At 38.1% G+C, this 19,324-nt stretch overlaps 2 protein-coding genes across 2 annotated transcripts in view; one reads left to right on the plus strand and one right to left on the minus strand.

Moving 5' to 3' along the window:
• Positions 1-25: 25 nt before the first annotated feature.
• Positions 26-19,293, plus strand: LOC139934077 (uncharacterized). Its single transcript, XM_071928373.1, has 10 exons — positions 26-350; positions 1,915-2,050; positions 3,364-3,501; positions 4,156-4,272; positions 5,496-5,591; positions 9,462-9,482; positions 10,127-10,972; positions 11,612-11,688; positions 12,182-12,266; positions 13,353-19,293. The coding sequence occupies exons 1-10, from the start codon at positions 279-281 to the stop codon at positions 13,427-13,429; spliced, it is 1,665 nt and encodes a 554-aa protein (XP_071784474.1). The 5' UTR covers positions 26-278; the 3' UTR covers positions 13,430-19,293.
• The window catches only part of LOC139934106 (threonine aspartase 1-like), a 49,129-nt gene continuing 34,954 nt past the window's right edge, over positions 5,150-19,324 (minus strand). The window contains exons 11-12 of the mRNA XM_071928395.1: positions 11,564-11,765; positions 5,150-5,170 (exon numbers count right to left, since the gene is read on the minus strand). The gene's annotated coding sequence lies outside the window, so the exon portion shown is untranslated. The remainder of the gene's footprint in view (positions 5,171-11,563; positions 11,766-19,324) is intronic.

Below are 19,324 nucleotides of genomic sequence, written 5' to 3' on the forward strand. Positions count from 1 at the left end.
TCCTAATCATACATGACAGAATATGACTAGAAAATAATTACAGTAAATAATATTGGCTCAAAAATAAACATTGATTTGGAAATAAAGTGAATTGAATTGCATTGAATTGAACAACAGATTACGGCTGTAAACGAGGCTAGCAAAGAATTACGCATGCGCATTTTAATCACAACCATTAACGGACGGTTCATCTCCAACAACGTGTACGTGAGCTAGCTAGCTGTTCTATCTTCCTGCTTCTCTGTATGCTTTGTTTACGTGTGAACAGTAATCCGTAAATGTTGACCTTCCATCGCGCCTGTTTGAGAACAATTTGTGCAAATTCTCCAGTTTTTCTGCGCCTGAAGGACGTAAGAATAAGAGTACCAGTTATGATCTGTTTACAATTTAATTAACTCATTAATGGCCCAGCCCCCTCCCTTTTGAGTGTCAGTGGTGATTGATAATGATATTATTAATAAACAAATTAATATCGTAGGGGCCTATTTATAATTTACGTTTATTTCCGACACAGTGCTGTACCCTGTAGTTTTGCACAAAAATAGAAATACACAACCAATTGAGACTGAGTAAGAGGTTTGGCTTATTGCTGTACCTTTGATTTTGTGTACATGTTTTTCAATAGGGCACCTTGGGATACCGAGTCCACCGACACGCCCCTCTTGGGTATTATTAGGATTAGTAAATAGTAAATGGTAAAAAAATAAAGAAACGTTGTGAATGTGAGGCCTTTAAGGGGAGGAGGAGTTGCATCAAGTCTATTATAGTATTATAAGCAGCAGCCCAGTTTGTACTTGCACTTTGTCCAGCACCAGTTGAGTTGCAGTTGTCTCCATCACCTTAGTTTCTTCAGTTTTATTTCTCTGTCCTGTTAGCACTTTCGTGTCCGATCTGCACTGCATCAACAATCAAGCACCCATCTTGGCCTTTCAATTACGTCCTCACTTACTTAAGGATTCTGCCAAGTATCAACGTAAACGTTAACATAGTGTCTATAATTTAAATATTCAATACGTTCTAGTTGCCCGTAGTTCTACTAAACATCTACTCTCTAGAGGACAGGATCAAGAGTACTATAGTTTAGTATGAGGCTCGATCGTTCCGCTATCGTCTCCACAAACGACCTTGGAACGAACCTCATAATATAGTTCTAGGATAAGGACAAGAGTAGGTATAATGTAACCCTCCTCCCGACGGCCGCTCCGGCCTGGCGGCTGTCAGGAGGAGGGTTATGTTATCGCAACTAGAGTAGGTAAGGAGTACGAGTAGATAATGCATCTCCCATGATAACAAATAAACAAGCAACAAAACACATTTTCTTGTCCTGGTGAGAGGACTATACGTGTAGGATAGCACAAGTGCTGTAAGCCTGTATAAATGGTCACAACTATAGTGCAAGATTAAAGACACTGGACACAATTGGTGCTTGCTTGATGCTTTATGAATAACCACCTAGAAAGCTAACTGCTTGTCCAAGGTGTGGTATAGGGGTGCTTGTGCTGTGTGATCGTAATTGTCAAAGACCAGTCTTTTCACTTGGTTTATCTCAACTTAGATAAAATAACAAACCTGTGAAAACTTGAGCTCAATTGGTCGTCGAAGTTGCAAGATAAATATGAAAGAAAAAACACCCTTGTCATACGAAGTTGTGTGCTTTCAGATGCTTGATTTCGAGACCTCAAAATCTAATTCTGAGGTCTTAAAATCAAATTAATGGAAAATTACTTCTTTCTCTAAAATTACGTTACTTCAGAGGGAGCCGTTTCTCACAGTATTTTATACTATCAACAGCTCCCCATTGCTCGTTACCAAGTTAAGTTTTATTCTGATAATTATCATGAGTAATTACCAATAGTGTCCACTGCCTTTCAAAATCAACAATATTGAACTTGTTTGCTTTTTATAATGCAACAGAATTCAAGGATAAGGATCGCTTTGACAATGAGTTCCCAACAAGAACCAGGGCCTTCTGACCAGGATTTTCCAATGGGGCTCCTCAAACGGTTTCAGTCATCAGGAAACCAGATGTATGCCTATCGCAAAAATAGAGGTAAGAAAAGTTGTCTTGGGAGAAGCTCACTGACAATCAAAGATCTCAACAATCTTATACTATATTAAACACCCCTTACAAATATTCTGCCATTTTATTGAATTGGAACGCGAATGCGAAATGCTATACACACAGCAAACAAGGTACTATGCCCGTAGCACCTGATGTACTATAGATCCCAAAGCAGTTCAGCAGCTTCTCGATACCTTGACGCTATGCGCAATGTTTGGGGTGTTATAAAATAAATAAATAATTTAATTTTAATTTTATTACCTTTATTTCACAAATACATAAAAAATGTCATCACTGCAAAAGGGAAACCCCCAAACAGGAACACAGGCCCACTAAATGGGGACCCTTGTTCACACATCAAAACCGAGACAATGGAAAAGCACAACTACTGACAAACAACCAAAGAAAACAAAGAAATACTATAAAAAGTAAACCAAAATCACAAAGAAGATGGAAAAACTACAATTCAAAATTGGCAAAATTTTTATTTCACAAGCATGGTAAAAATATACAGGACAGGAGAACTGTTCTATCGTAATTAATCATGTGGTGAGTAGTGGCCAAGGAGGCAAGATTTAAAAAGAACTTGTGAATATTTATTTGGGTTTTTACCAAAAGAACCAGAATCTAATGAGAAAGATACTCAAAACATTGATTCATTGAAAGATATTTACTCTAAGTCAACATTTGAACGTAACTTCTTAAATTATAAATAAATTTGGTATTACATCAAGTGATAAACTACAAGACCGCTGGATTTATCAAGTCGTGAGTTTACTGGCCTGATGCTAAAATCACTGGCCTCTGTCTGGCCTGTACAAAAGTTGAGTCCTGCATGAAGAATCGTATAACTTCACTAAAACCTGACTTCCTAAATGAATAAAATATTCACAGGTTAGTTGTATTTTGGAAATTTTGGTGGATTTTATTTACTCTTTCAATAAACAATGTTTCACTTTAATCCAATTCCAAAAAGCAAAAAGAAAAACAGATTTACGTGTTACATACTTGAATTGGGCTCTGAAATTTGCATGTGCTCATCTGATAGCGCCCGCTTTGACTCAATCTCCTCAGGCCATATTTAAACACGTCTCCTCACCAGGTTTATATCGCACCTTTTGACATTGTCGATCTCCTCTCAACCAATCAGAATGGATAAACAGTCCCTGGTAATTAGCAACATTTTAGAAACACAAAGACCAGAGTTGCAGTAAAGCATATAATCTGAGCTTACTTTTTGTCACATACAAGAACAAAATAACAAAAGCAATACTGGATTATTTCTCCTGTTTTCTACAAAGAGGAGTATCTTAACAAGACGCTGGAGGAGAAAGTGAAAGAGGGGAGACGTAAACGCTCCGACATCATCAGCATCAAAGACGTACCTACATGGCCAGAGTATGCAGCCGAAAGAGAAATCTCATCTCAACCTGCAAAAAGTAATGTCCATATTATTATTGAGAGGTGGGATTCGAACCCAAAACCTTTGCATTGCTAAAGCAGAAGTCAGTACCCGCTGCTAATTCAAAGGATTCAAACTGCCTCTCGCCACAAGTGGCCTAGTGGTAAGACATCTGCTCTAGCAATGCAAAGGTTGTGGGTTCGAATTCCAAACTATCATCTAACAAAGGGTAATATTAGACACATGTTGACTGGCAACGAGGTAACTAGTATACGTCTATTCCCACGAGGGACTTTGAGTGACCAGAAGAGCGACCTGTTTCCCAAGGCCGAAGGCCCAGGGAAATAGGCCCCTCTTCTGGTCACTCACAGGCCCGAGGGGGAATAGACGTACACTAGTTACCAAATTATGCCAGTCAATATGTGTTTTATAACACAACTCGATCTTAAAATGTCAAATAAGAACAGAAAAAGGTGTTTTGTAGTTGTTCTCGGTTTAAGTCAAGAGAGGGCGCTGTTACCGCGGGCACTATATTCAAAGACTATTGCCCGCTCTGGTACTATTTCCGCAAAACGCGCGCTCGCGCGATCACTAGCCTATATTAGTTCATCCCACGTGACCGTGTTTCAGCCAACCAGAATACAGAACAAGCAAGAGGTGTGTTATAATTGTCTTTATTTTGTGCACACAGAATCCAAGGGAGACAACCTTGAGGAGAAGGTTTCCATATGGCAAGGTGATATCACGAAGCTGGATGTGGATGCTATTGTCAATGCTGCTAATAACTCACTCATGGGAGGTGGTGGAGGTTGGTATTCTAAATAATAAAGACATTTGTAAAATGCCCAATGCAGAAGAAGCCTCTAAGCGCATAAAGAGAACAATGAATTATACAATGAGTGAAAGACAGATAACAAGTAAGCAGTTTACAAATAGGCAGCTCCAAACAAATAAGTTTGCCTTGGATCGGACGAGTTGGTCTTTGAAAAGCGTTTGAAACTGTTTGTTCTGGAATGCATATGGTTAGAAAGATATTTTGAAGTAGAATATAATAATCCACACAAATCACTCAAACTGCACGGTTTTCCTTTTATGTCGCGAACTATCATGGTCAGCCATTTTATTGAGTCAAAATTTTGACTCCACAAAATGGCAGACCGTGTTTCAAAAGGAAAACTGTACAATTTCGAGAAATGTTTGTGTGGCTGGATCATTATATTCTACTTTTAAATTATCTATCGTAACCATTTGCATTTCATAACAACCGGTTTCATACGCTTTTCAAAGAAAAACTTGTCCGATCCAAGGCAATGTGTTCCTTTTAAACAGTGTAAAGAACTGACCTGGTAAATATGCACAGGAAGGCAAACAAAATCGGAGCAGCAAAAGAAGACTGAAGTAAAGCGCTAGAGGGGTTGATAGAATGGGCAAAGCATAAAAACTGTTTGGAAGGTAGTGCAGATCTGCTCTACCAGCCATGCTCCTAGTGGATGATTCTCATGCCTACATGTCCTTATTGACTGTGCCATGGTAACCCTGTTTCAGCCCAAGGAGTAGGGGGCAACATGCCCCTTGTGACAGTTGATTTGGGTTGATTGGACCAAATCAGTTAATGTGTAGCCCTCACCTTAAAGTGGCCGTCCATGCCCTCGTGATGTAAGGCGATCTCCTAAACTGTTTTCTCTTGAACAGGCGCAGAGCTCTGCCTGGGAGGGGGGGGGTAGAAAATGTGATCAATGTTATTATTTATTTTTGTAAGCATGGGATGGGTGGTGTGGTTGTTAGTAACACCACAAAATAATGCTAAGTGTAATACTCAAACCTTACCCTTTGAAGCAACCAATCCTAGCAACACCACTGGGTTGATAATTAAATTATAAAATGTTTTCACTCCAGAAACTAACTGGCTCTAAAGTTCACAACAGTGCCAGGCCTCCAAGGTTTTTAAGCTGTATTTGTAATGAGACTATTGTAAATCAAACTACTCTATGTAAATATTTCATGTGGTTTGAATTATTTCAATGTGTACAGTTGATGGCGCTATACACAGAATGGCTGGGAATAAGCTTCTTCAAGAATGCAAGTTTCTCTGCGGGTGTGATACTGGAGATGCAAAAATAACGGCAGGTATGACTCTATTTCTCTCCCCTAGCCTTGGATTTGATAGATGCTGAACATCTATTTTATCATTGCGGTACCCGCTGCCAAAACATAGGATTCAAACTGCCTCTAGCTACCGGGTAATTTCAGTAGTCTAGTTGATAAGACACTACTATAGAATTGCAGGGTCATGGGTTCGAATCCCACCGAAGTAATATGCCTGTGATATTTTTTCACAGGAAGTACCGAGTATACATTGTTAACACACATCGGTGTATGGGTAAAAAAACAAAATTAGTAGCCTTGGATTTGTTTTTTACGATGATCTTCCCGCCAAGGGAACTCGGCAAGCTGGAAACAGCCAATCTCACTCATACAAACATTGGTTTAAAGGCAGTGGACACTATTGGTAGTTACTCAAAATAATTATCAGCACTTGGTAACGAGTAATGGGGAGAGGTTGATAGTATAAAACATTGAAACGGCTCCCTCTGAAGTGCCATAGTTTACGAGAAAGAAGCAATTTTCCACAAATTTGATTTCCAGACCTCAAGTTTAGAATTTGAGGTCTCGAAATCAAGCATCTAAAAGCACACAACTTCATGTGACAAGGGTGTTTTTTTTTTCATAGTTATCTCGCAACTCCGACGACCAATCAGGGTCAAATTTTCACAGGTTTGTTATTTTTTGCATATGTTGAGATACACCAAGTGAGAAGACTGGTCTTAGACAATTACCAATAGTGTCCAGTGTCTTTAACGTGACTGATTATGAATTACACAAATCAAGTTATGGTGATTTTACCCTGGTGTTTTGTATGAGTGAAATCTTGTTTCCTATAAACTATGGTTTACAGGCATGATACATGTACTTGGGTCTGATTTCTAATTTGTTTGGGGCCTCTTGAAAAATCAGAAAAGGTGTGACTTAATAGCCCCAAAAGTCTATTAGAGACTACACCATGTGTACATTTAGGTTGGCCTCTGTACTCGATAAAATGTTCTACTGTTTTCCAAGGACCAAATATCATGTCTAGATAAAGGTAAACTATTTCTGTGACGTCACTTTATTGTTGAAAGTGTAGATTATTTTTACGAATCTACACTTAAGTGTAGATTCGCAACAACATAATCTACAGTTGAGTGTACTTTCATTACAGTAGTTCAACTTGAAAATTACTGTCTTTCCAAAATGAAAGATAGAATGAAGTGCAACAAAACATTGGCTTGCTGAATATATGTTATCTTTCAATTTACAAAAAACTTGTAAAACTTGATGTGTGTGTTAGCCTTGATCAAGGCGCTACAGCCAGCCGCGATCTGCAAAATCCCAGTCCCCATCACTGAATTCCATCACTGAATTCCACCAGTGCACCCCCATACATAACACAGTGCATATAATACGTATACAGCGTATGTACACACATACGTACTGTACATGTACATGTACCATCTGTATACGGTACACTTACGGTACATGGGTACTTCCTAAGTAGCGCCTTGATGGTTTTGTATCTGCCAAAATTTAGGGCGGAGCTCATTATGCTAATGTTTACTAACAACCCGTTCTCATTGGTTGTTGGTTGACCTATAAACTCTCGCTGCGATGTCAATCACAACGTTCTGCAAGCACTCGCACACATGTGCTCGTCGACGTAATTGTAAACAAACCGTGGTTGTAGTTGCAATGGCGGCGGGCGAGGGAGAAATCCCTACTAGTAAAACAAAACAGTAAGCCGCTGGAAATCAGTGGTGTATAATTTGCAACACAACTACAGAAACTTTCAACAAAATATAACAACCGCGTTTAATGCATCAATCATGGGTTTAGAAATAGAAGGAAGAAAATTAGAACATGTGAAATGTGTTTGAGAAAGGTTAAAGGAACACGTTGCCTTGGATCGGACGAGTTGGTCAAAACAAAAGCGTTTGTAACCGTTTTTTATAAAATGCATATGGTTGGAAAGATGTTTTAAAAGTAGAATACAATGATCCACACAAGTTTGCCTCCAAATTGCGTGGTTTTCCTTCTACTGTGCGAACTAACATGGTCGGCCATTTATGGGAGTCAAAATTTTGACCCCCATAAATGGCCGACGTATTAGTCGACGAGGTAAAAGGAAAACCACGCAATTTCGAGGTATGTTTGTGTGGATCATTGTATTCTACTTTTACAACATCTTTCTACCCATATGCATTTTATAAAAAACGGTTACAAACGCTTTTCAAAGACCAACTCGACCGATCCAAGGCAACGTGTTCCTTTAAAAAAGTATCCAGGTGTCATAGGTTTCCGGCAAGATGGCTACTTGGTAAGAATTCTTAGGTGTTGGGCATATGACAGTACAACACACCCCATCCCCTTGAAGCACAAACACAGACCAGATGAGATAAGAAACCCAGCTGTTTTTTTGTCTTAATGTAGACATATATTATTTATTACGTTTCTCGCGGTAAATCAAAGTTGGGGATCGAAAATATGTGTTGTCGAAAACATACCAGACGGTAGAAGATGGCGTGTGGCTGAACAACAACTACAAGTAAAGTTCAATTTCATAAACAAACTCTTGCCATACTACTAGTACTACACTACAACGTTACACTTAAAGTACAGCAGCTTTAAATTCAGGGACAAATCTACCAGCTACGTTGTAATTATGATGCTAGTCCTCGTGTTATAGACAACGGAAGTTGTTCGAAGTTGTTCAACACCATTACCGACCGGGCGAGTCTTGTCCGGCTCACCCGTCCGGCAGCGCATTCAGACCCCTTACAATCATAGCTAATATACACACCACGCTCTCGACACTGCTATAAAAAGCACGTATTACAGTACATGTCCATACAGCTAGCGTACAGCGTACACACACACACACACACATCCATGCATGCATGGACGTGGCATGATTGCTCGCAGTAATACGTCATTCTCAATCGCGCCTGTGATTGGCCAATGTTTAGAATGACACGCCCACATCATGAATACCCTTTTATCGGAATTCCGATAAAGCTTTACAAACCCATCAAGGCTGTTGTTTGAGCCATGTGTGCGAGGTTGAAAGTAGAAAGACACGACCGTACTCACGACTACGCTATACTGTTCTCGCTGTACAATGTATGGTAATGTACATTTGTGTATGCACTGCATGCGTGTGCAGCGAACCGGGCCGGGGAACAGTACGTCAACAGCCTTGATCAAGGCTATGTGTGTGTCTACTTGCCAGGTAGAGTTTGTTCTTAGAGAACTGTCTTTCTTTATTCTACTCCCGCGGAGTAGATTTTTTGGGTGTTTGGGAGACTTCTCAGTTCTGAAAAGAACTGTCCTGCTTTTTAACCATTACCCGGGCGGATGGTATAGACAATAGGCTGGGACTACTACTTTAGCTTATAGGATCGTAGTTAATTGACTACCGCGGAGTCAGTTCTTAAATTGATCTCAATGTTTTTTCGACCAACTTGCTCTAGTCATTGTCAGGAGACTGAAGAGGTAAGAGAATAGTGGGCTTATTTATAGGGGTTCAGAGGATCCAGTGTAAGTCAATCAATGCTCTGATTGGTTGTGTGGTTGGCGGGCTCAGGGCTATTGTTAGGGTTGCCCAGATGTGTAATCAGGCACATTTTTGAGTTGGAGTTATTTGCTATTAATACGAGTACAACCTGTGAACCTGCAATGTCCAGATTAACTTGCAGGCACTCTACCAACTTTGCCATCTTGTTGGCGATCTTTAATGTCTTTGCTTTGGATACCAGTAAGAACATAACAATTATATGTAATTGGACCAAGCTCTGCGAAATTGGCTTGGATTATAAATTTGTTGATGTTACTTACATTCTTTTATCAATTAATGAAGATTTTTATTTTTCCTCCCTTTCCTTTAAACCGTGTCCCTTCAATCAGGATACCTCCTTCCAGCAAGATGTAAGTTGAATTGGTTTAAGTCATTTACACTTTCAATATTGATTGTTGTCGGATATTATTCTATCTTTCCTTTGAATATAGATCAGATATATTTGTATATCACATTTGAGTGCCTATACTTAATTGATTAAATTCTAACTACTATGCATAATTGGTTCCATTACACGGCTGGCATTAATGGAAATATGTTTAAAGAGTGTACGATAAGTAATAACTCTTAAAATTAATCGCAATAAAAACTTACCTGGTAAGAAGTACAGCAGTTTTTGATAGTACAAAGCTTTTTGATAATCAATTCACTTCAAATTTATTCTGAGAAACGTTTCTGTTAGATTGGTTTCTCAGATTGTGTATTCCAAATGAACAGCTCCAGATTTTCGTTGATATCTCGAAAATGCATATATCTTTTGAAATAAAGTTTTCACAGGTTGGTTTTAAAGTATTTAACTACATTTATATTGAACAGACAGTTCTAAAAATTTAAGGTGTACTTTGCCTGTAAGGCGAATGGATGGGAGTAAAGCGAAGACAACCTGTTTGTGTGTCTAAGCATCAAGCTTTCCAAAATTGAAGATAAGAAAAATCATAATTTCTTTCTCTCTCCAAAACCATGTTCTTGAACCTCTGAATGTGTTACCTTTCAGATGTAATTCATACTGTCGGGCCAATCGTCCGTTCATACCCTAAAGGCGGAGTACCAGAGGATCGGGAGCGAGATCTTCAGAAGTGTTACTACACATGTCTCCAGAGAGCTCATGATCACAACGTCAAGCAGAGAGAACGAGCAGAGATATGGATGAAACAAGATGCAAGCAACGAGGAAAAGACACAGGACAGTGTCCCAGAACAGAGACCCCAAGATGTCCCCACGGAGGAACAACCTACAAGTCCGGAGCAAAAGGAACAGCCTGCAGTATCGGAGGAGAATCAAACAGACAAAAATGATAAATCTGTGGAGAAACCGGATGATATTGCTGAGAGTTTGGGCGAGGATGGCAATGGACCAGGAAAAACAGCGAGTGTGGTTAGGGAAGAGGTTGTCGATATGAGAAAGGATTGTGTTGAAGGGGATGATAAAGGAGAAGAGGGTGTTAAAGACGGAGAGAGGAACTTAAAAGATGCGGACAAAGAGGATAAACCAGAATCCCTCAGAGAGGATGTTAAAGGAGACTCAAACTCAAAGACAGAAAGCCCAGCTGAGGCAGCAGATGAAAACAAGAGAACGGGAGAGAGCAAATCGAAAGAAGATACTGAGGCAGCAGATGAAAACAAGAGAACGGGAGAGAGCAAATCGAAAGAAGATACTGAGGCAGCAGATGAAAACAAGAGAAGGGGAGAGAGCAAATCGAAAGAAGATACTGAGGCAGCAGATGAAAACAAGAGAATGGGAGAGAGCAAATCGAAAGAAGATACCCTGAAGGAAATGACAGATAAACCAGAGCCTCTGATTCAATCTATTGCCTTCCCTTGTATATCAACTGGAATTTATGGTGAGATGTTTGGGGTTAGCATTCATTTTAAGTTTGAAAAGGGTTTGTTGGTAAAGGCAACCAATTGTTTCAAATGTACATTTATGAGTTGGATGGCCGAGCGGTCAAAATCACTGGACTTTAGCTCTGGTGTTTCTGTTGTTTCTTGACTGTTGGGGTTTGAGACCTGGTCAAGACACTTAACCATTATTGCTCTGCATATGCCTACCTTTTAAGAAAACATAATGAACACTTTGAGACGCTCTCAGGTGTGAGAAAGAGCTGTATAACAACTGCGTAGAGTTTTTGTTTAAGGCAAAGTATTTAATTGTTTTAATACTATTGTACAGTAAAACTATCTTGTGTGAAATTTAGTTTCGAAAGGTTTTAGCGTTTTTGAGATATTGCCAAGTATCCCGAGCGTTTATGTCCACGCAGGAAGTAAAATCCATAGTTGGAATACACAATCAGAGAAACAGTTCTCAAATTCCAATTTTGGGAGATAAAAAATTATATTTTCTTTTACCAAACCTCATTACTTTGATGTGAAGTGATTCTCAAAATGGTTTATACTATCAAAAGCTGCTGTACTGCTACACTGCTGCTTCTTACCTGTAGAAATTTAACACTTATGCGTTTATGATTCCTCGTCCTTTACAGGTTATCCACAAGAGGACGCTGCTTATGTTGCATTAGACATGGTCAAGAAGTGGTTTGTAGACCATGAAAAGACAGATGTGAGTACCGAATGGAGAATCTGATTGGCTGTTTTTTGGTCTTTGTTGTGTTAATTGAAGGCTCAAACCCACTTGCTCTGTAGGGAAATATGCAATGGCAAGGTTAGTTTGTGTATAAAAATCCATTCCAACTCTGAAATAAGGTAATCAGGTAGGGACGTAAAACCCAATCCACTTAAAGCCCCCGGTGTGATGCAAACCAGGGTCCCGAGGTGGAAGGCAAGGAAAGTTACCATTACACCAACCTGAGCAGTCTCTTTACATGCTATACTACTACTATCAGGAGGAAATTAAGATTGTTCGCACCAATACAGGGGATGGTATGTAATGCCTTCCTGCAAAGCACGGTCAAGTTGACTGTGCTTTAGTGACTTTGTCACAATTGAGCAAAACAACTGCGAGGCTTTTCCTTTTGATTGAGGGTTCTAGAGCGTTGTTTGGTGGTCATGTGACCTTGATAAATATTTCCATTCGATTCTTTCATGTCTGACAGATTGAGAGAATCATCTTCTGCCTGTTCATGCCCAACGATGTAAGGATCTACGAGAAACTCTTGCCAGTCTACTTCCCGCTCAATGGTAACGTTCCTACTTATTCAAAAACAAAATCAAAAGAATAAGCTATTGTAAAAATGTTATAGACGCAGTGCAGTAGAACAAATATAGATTAGATTTGCCACATGTAGCCTATTCTACCATTTATGTTAAACAGGGTCCAAAATTGTCAGTAGCCAGCTAGCCTGAGACTGCTATATTTACAGCCGATCTACTCATTTTTCCAGTTTGATGATAGCCCCGCGGCTAGTGGATTAATAAGTGCATCAGTAAAAAATAAAAATAAAATGTGCTAACAACACGTTTCTTTTAAAATTAAATACTTTTGGTGACCAATTGTGATCATGGTTACACACACCCGAGCACAGAGCTCTGTGTTGCATTCACTCTGTGAACATTCGTTTAGTCTGTAAACATGGTAAACTAACCGAAAATCCTAGTCTTCAAAACTGTAAATAACACTATGTGGACATGTGTAAGTCCACATAGTGTTTCAGAGGTCAACGAAATCTGGCCTTGGCAATTGAAATTGAATTTAAGATGGAGGAAGTTTTTAACTAGTTATATGATCTGACAGATCAACTATGAGTTTAATCTGAAAACTCACCTACACATATTATGTATTTGCCATAGTTCGGTCTGATATGCTATCAGTTTAAGAGTGTGCACTTTAAAGTTGCAAAAAAATAGTTAATGACCTGAACTTTTGACCATAGCTGAGTCTATCTTGAAGGTTATTTAGCTTTTGCGCAAGACTCTGCTACGCTCAAAAACGTCAGACCATTAATTTCTTTTGTTTGCATTTATACCATAGGTCCTTTACATTGGTGAGCAGTTTGCAACACCTATTTCTTAAAGTTGTCACAAAGTTGTGACACTTAAAGAAAGCACTGACATATGTGCAAGAGTTTTCAGAGAATTTCTGACCGTTTAAAAGATGTTTGTCGGAAACGTCAGCAATGCAATTTTTGAGAAACGGGTAAATTTAAAAACAAATTTCTTGACAAGAAGTTTGGAATGAATGTTCTCTTTCCCCTAAACCAAAGATGTAGATTTTGCTTTCAATGTGATGTATTGCAATCGACTAAATTGTCTTTATGAATTTGTCAGGAGAGAAATGTGAACCTAGTGACCCAGTAGAGACAGAAAAACAGGAAGACCCACCAACACCAGTAAAGAAACCTTGACAGGACTTGTACAACAGTAAGCACATCTTTTTCACTAACACTGAGTAAAAATAACGAGATGCAAGTACCGCCCTTCCATGGCAAAAAAACTTAACTCAACAAATTTGGTTTCTTAAAGGAATGTTACAGAATTGGTAAGAAACAAAATCGTGAAGATCACAGATTTACATAAAACTTACACGGTCTAATGATGATGATAGTAGGAAACATCCCTTGAAATGTTTCTGTCTGAAATGTCATATTTGATGAGAAATAAATAATCTAACTTCGCTCAGTGAGCGTTTTATTCATTTTTAATTTGGCGTCAATGCAATGCAAAATTTGCAATCGGTTTTTCACTATTTTCTCGTGACCCAGATGGCCGATCAATATCAAACTTCTACAGGTTTGTCAGTTTATGTATATGGTGGATTACATAAAGTGCTTACACTGCCAGCAGCTGTTTTGTTAGCAAAAACCAATTCTGTAATGTTCCTTTGAATAAGATTTCTGGTTAAATTGAAAGGTTTTTTTTTAAACTTCAAACTTTCAAAGGCATACGATGTATGGATGTAAATATAAGTTGTAACATGTCCTATCTCTGCCTCTTTTTGAACTTTCATCCCATTTTAGGGCAAAACAGTTATTGGCTAAACTTGCTTTTCTCAAAATGTAATTTTTTTTTAGTGAGGCTGTTTTGCCGTGGAAGGGCCGTGTAGGGGCAATTCAAAATAGAAAGCGCACTCTACAGTTTGCCCAGGAATGGCCACTTGTGGTGTACTGTGTGAAAAGATTTACAGTTATTGGTTGTCGCCCGTGCCACAATGTTACCTTGGTTGGTTATAGTTGGCCCATGGGCTTGTCCTGTCTTAATTTTACTGGTCCGACACTAAAACCACTGGCCTCAGGCAAATGGTTTCAGTGTCAAATTAAAGCTATGGCCGGTGAATAATTTAAGTAAGTCCCATACTGCCCTTGTGCGATTATTTTTAGATGAATGCTTTTACTGGGTAAGCCATAGAGGGCGCTCTGTATTTGGAGTCATTTGGCGTATTTGTATTAACGTGAAAGCATGGATTCTGTTAATCGTGCTTCATTAATCGTGCCAATATGCTTTACTCCCTCTAGAGGTGAATGGAGTCCAGTGTATTGGCACTGTTTATGGTGCAGGGATTCGGTCCGATACTTCTCTGTTCTTCAATTCAAAGTCATGTTGGGAAGGGATAGCCCTTTCCTTTGATTGCTCATTTGTATCTAACTTACATTAAAGACACTGGACACTATTGGTAATTGTCAAAGACTAGTCTTCTTACTTGGTGTATCTCAACATATACATAAAATAACAAACCTGTGAAAATTTGAGCTCAGTCGGTCGTCGAAGTTGCAAGATAAATGACAGAAAAAACACCCTTGTCACACCAAGTTGTGTGCTTTCAGATGCTTGATTTTGAGACCTCAAATTCTAAATCTGAGGTCTCGAAATCAAATTCGTGGAAAATTGCTTCTTTCTCAAAAACTACGTTACTTCAGAGGGAGCCGATTCTCACAATGTGTTATACTTTCAACAGCTCCCCATTACTCGTTACCAAGTGAGGTTTTATGCTGCTAATTATTTTGAGTAATTACCAATAGTGTCCACTGCCTTGAATTATCTGTAAATGTGACAAATGTTTCTTGATTCAATTGCACAAGTTGCTGTTTGCAGGATTGTTATGTTAAGAGCAGTAGAAGTTAAATGAGTGCCTCTGCCACCCATGGCTCAATGTGCAAAGTGTTCAGATATTTCTATCAAAAAACTGTAAGATAAAATTTAACTTGTGTTTTATTTTGTTGGTTCCAAGAACCAGATATATTGTATTAATGTGCTTTTTCATATCATATATAATAATTTGTGATTATTTACTAGAATATTATCAAGAAAGTTCAAACAAATTCCTCCAAAACCCATTCACCTTCCTCCTTATATTAGATACAGGAGTTAATTCTTGTTGTTGATTAGATTAGATCTAATTACTCTACATTGGACAGATCATGGCCATAAATAAATGTCATTGGTTACGAGAACTTTGACATTGAGAGCTATAACAACTGTGACCTAGTATGCTTCAGTTTGACCAATAAAGGCTATCACACTTGCCAGAAAAAGGTGGTTTTTTTTGTACATGCGGTAGTGATGGCGCAGAAAACCAACTTGGTTCACTGAATTTTGTTTTTATCTGCTGTTAACTTCAAGTACTAGGTGTTATTTGATTAAAATTTATTGAAAAAAATGTTTATCTTTGTTGATGCACTAATGTAATCAGATTATTTTCTATTAAAACCCTTATCAAGAAGACTATTGCGCACAGCTGGTTATCATAGTTTTAGTCACATATTGAAGTCAAAGAGGCGAGTTCATTTGCAATAGTCTGTTCATGTTACCCACATCGTTAAACTTTCAGGAATTTGGATATGAATGTTTCTGTGTATGGAAACAAAATCTTGCATTCTATATCCCTTTCCACACTGTATCTCTTAGCCCTGGGAAGCCCTGGGAAGCCCGGGACTTATTTTACCCCACAGTAACCCCTGAGCGCTTTCACACTGTGTCACTATTTCACAGGGTTCTGGTTACACATCTCAATAATACCCTAGTGCTTATCCCTACTCCAGAGCAGGGGTAGCTATTCCCCAGAGTATGCCAATTTTCCGGGTAGACTGGGGGCAGACGGGGGGAAGACTGGGGGCAGACTTGAGGTAAAGCAGTCATAGTGTAAAAAGGTTGGATGTTATTCCCCCCCCCGTCAACGGCGGGGAACTAGAAAAGTGTGAAAAGGGCTTACCGCGTGTTAAAATGTTTTAATATTGGAGAGACTTGTACAGTCTAGTGAACCACTAGAACCCCCCCCCAACTCATTAGATATAGTCATTACATAGTGTTACCGCAAACCTTTCTATATCGTATTTCCACCACGCATAGTTCTAAAACTGTAATACTATTACTTAATGTGAAGTGAATCAGTGTCTTGCCACTACTACCACTCTTCAACTACCTGGTTAACCGTGCCACCACGACTACTGCAAAAATAGTCGTGAATACTGTCAAAGTTGCAACTAATCAAAGCTTGACTAGTCTGGTAGTGAATTTCACTAGTCGTCTAGGCCAAACTTTCATTATCTGCTCTAATATATTTTTGCATCAAAAGAGTTGCTTACTGTTATGGCGTCCTATGTACTGCATACATGTACTTCACATTTCAGCCTGAATTTTACTATCTTGTGCCTGCAGCGATTAACATACTTCGGTATTGAAAATGGTTGACCTAATCAAAGTGTAAATTTCACTTGACGCCTAGGCGTAGTGAAGACTTAAATAAACAGCTTAATTTGATGTGACGATTTTCACCTAAATCAAGAATTCATCCTTTTAAATAATCAAGAAAAATGTGCTAAAGAGAATGGATTTTGAAAGTTCAACTCCAAAAGTCTAAATTAAAAAATTGCAGTTGAAGTTAATTTGAGTGAATATTATGTTTTATTAATGTTAAAATGTAAAACAATAAATGTTAAGTTCCAGGGCAATTTGGACATACAGCTGAGGTTGTGAAGCTGCATTTGTTATAAACTTCAGTACTTTTTGTAAACAGACTTGTTTGGGTTTTCTCCTAGTTGCATAGCTTTTAAGAAGGATGTTGAAACAAATGAGGAAAGAAAAAGCAACAACTCTCCTGAAATCATAAAATAAGAATTCTGATCAGTTAGCTGTTTTGGTCAGGAGATGATCGTTCGGAAATTAGAGTAAAACTTCAACAAACTCTCTCTTGTTTCGTTATTGTAAAAAGTGAAAGAAAGACAGAGAGAAGGGGGAGGGGGTGGAGAAGTTGCAAATTAAAGCATTAGGAACCTTTGTTTCAATACCCTTTGAGTATCACATCTTCAGGGTTGCAATGTTTTTTTTTCTGAAAGTGTAAAACTGCAAAATTTTGAAAGGGTTCTGGTTTATGTACCTTCAGATGAATTTCTCTTTAAAAGCTGTGAGTTACAACGAATAAACTGCTTGGACATTGCTCCGTGCTTCTAGCAACAAAGATGATAATGTCAATATTTTTTATTGTCTTATTTTCCAAAATATGTTATTTATTAATCAATGCATTTACAGAGACATTTAGTAAGTGTAACCCTCCTACTAATTGACCAGTAAATACAATTGATTTTGGGTTTGAATGTTAAATATAATGTACTAGCTTGTGTTAAAATCACACAGTGAATGCATCTACACAATACATAGTCAACCCTCCTACTATCTGACCAGTCATAATAAGCGATTGAGGGTTTGAATGATTAATAAAATGTACAAACCTGTAATGTAACATCACATGGTGAATGCATCTACACAGCACACAGTCAACCCTCTCACTATCTGACCAGTCAATACCATCCATTGTGGGTTTGAATGATAAATAAACTCTACCAGCCTGTAGTATGAAACCATGTGTTAAAAGCATCAACATGTAGGAGTCGACCCTCCCACTGTCTTACCATTGTTTCCCGTGTGGTTAAATCCAAAGAGAATGTAAGTTATTATTTCTGTCCAAAAGTGCTCTACCATAGACAACCTGAGTAGTTGAATGATGTCAAATGTGTGGTTAATTTTGATGCCGAAAATTTTTACCAATAGTAGGAAAGTTAAAGAAAAATTTTCTCAACTCTGTTGCGCACCAGCAAAAACAATCATGCATTTCTCACTTAAAGGGAGGGTAATTGTTTGGAACTTAACTCTTTAAATTAGTGCAATAAAAACTTACTCTTTTAGAAGTACAGCAACTTTGTTTTTTATCCCAAAAAATAATTTATCTGGAAAAGTACATGTATACTGTCAGAAAATATTTCTCATATTGTGTATTCCATTTGTAGATTATTCTTCCTGACAAGAACTTTCGGCAACACTTCAAAAAACCACTGTTTGAAATGAATTTTATAACATGTTGGTTTATTTTATATATCTACATTTTTATTTGATCATAAGAATTTAATGGTTTCAGATACCAAAGGTACGTTTCCCTTTAAAAATATGAGTATCTTTTGAGGTATCTAAAAAGAAAAAAAACTGTACAGAATAACAAACGTTACTGGACTGTTCCATTGCAGGTGATAATTTTCACACAGTGACGCACACCTCTTATCACATTTTTCTATAATTTTCCCAAGGTGGATGTCATTTGTTTATTTATTGATTGTACCTTAAATTGTAACATATATCAGGGGTGCCACTCCACAAAAAAATAAAGAATTTGAATATTTGAAACCAAAGAAGTGATCAGTTTACTGCTAAAAGTGATCATACTATTATAATAATTATAACAACAGTAATAAATATTATTAAATTGACTGTTATATAGTGCAATTCCGAACTATCATTCAATTCAATTCAAGAATACATTGCACTTCAAACGTTATTAACCCTGGCCACTGAGCCATATATTTCATTCCTTAATCATCTCAACTCGATATGCAGCCTGTGCTGCCAAGTATGAAACAAGCTAAATCAATCACAAGAACCATCTCTGCCCTCACAGGTACCCAGTTACTCCTGGGTGGAGAGAAGCAATTGCATTTAAGTATCATGACAGGGATTTGAACCCACCCTGTTGACTCAGCAACCAAAACTCGAGTCCGATGCGCTAAACCGCTTAGCCACGACCACCATTCAAAATTATTTTTGAATATATGAATAATAATATATAATTAAAAACGAGAAAAAAACCAAGATGTTTGCAACAGCTCATTTTATTTTCTCAAAAAAACCAAAAGGTTTAACAAAATTGTCAACAGCAACTTTAATGTCCTCCTTTTTTTCCCTGCCAAATGGCAGTTTTCATTTTAAGTGATTATTTTAAAGTTAATGTGTTATGCAAAAACCCTTATCCTTAATCGGTG

The sequence above is a fragment of the Asterias amurensis genome, chromosome 1 (assembly GCF_032118995.1).
Source record: "Asterias amurensis chromosome 1, ASM3211899v1".
Lineage (NCBI taxonomy): Eukaryota > Metazoa > Echinodermata > Asteroidea > Forcipulatida > Asteriidae > Asterias > Asterias amurensis.

Coding starts and splice junctions, on each gene's coding strand:
- LOC139934077 (XM_071928373.1), top strand. CDS start 279: ATGTTGACCTTCCATCGCGCCTGTTTGAGAACAATTTGTGCAAATTCT. Junction 4,273..5,495: donor ACTCATGGGAGGTGGTGGAG/GTTGGTATTCTA, acceptor CAATGTGTACAG/TTGATGGCGCTATACACAGA. Junction 11,689..12,181: donor TAGACCATGAAAAGACAGAT/GTGAGTACCGAA, acceptor CATGTCTGACAG/ATTGAGAGAATCATCTTCTG.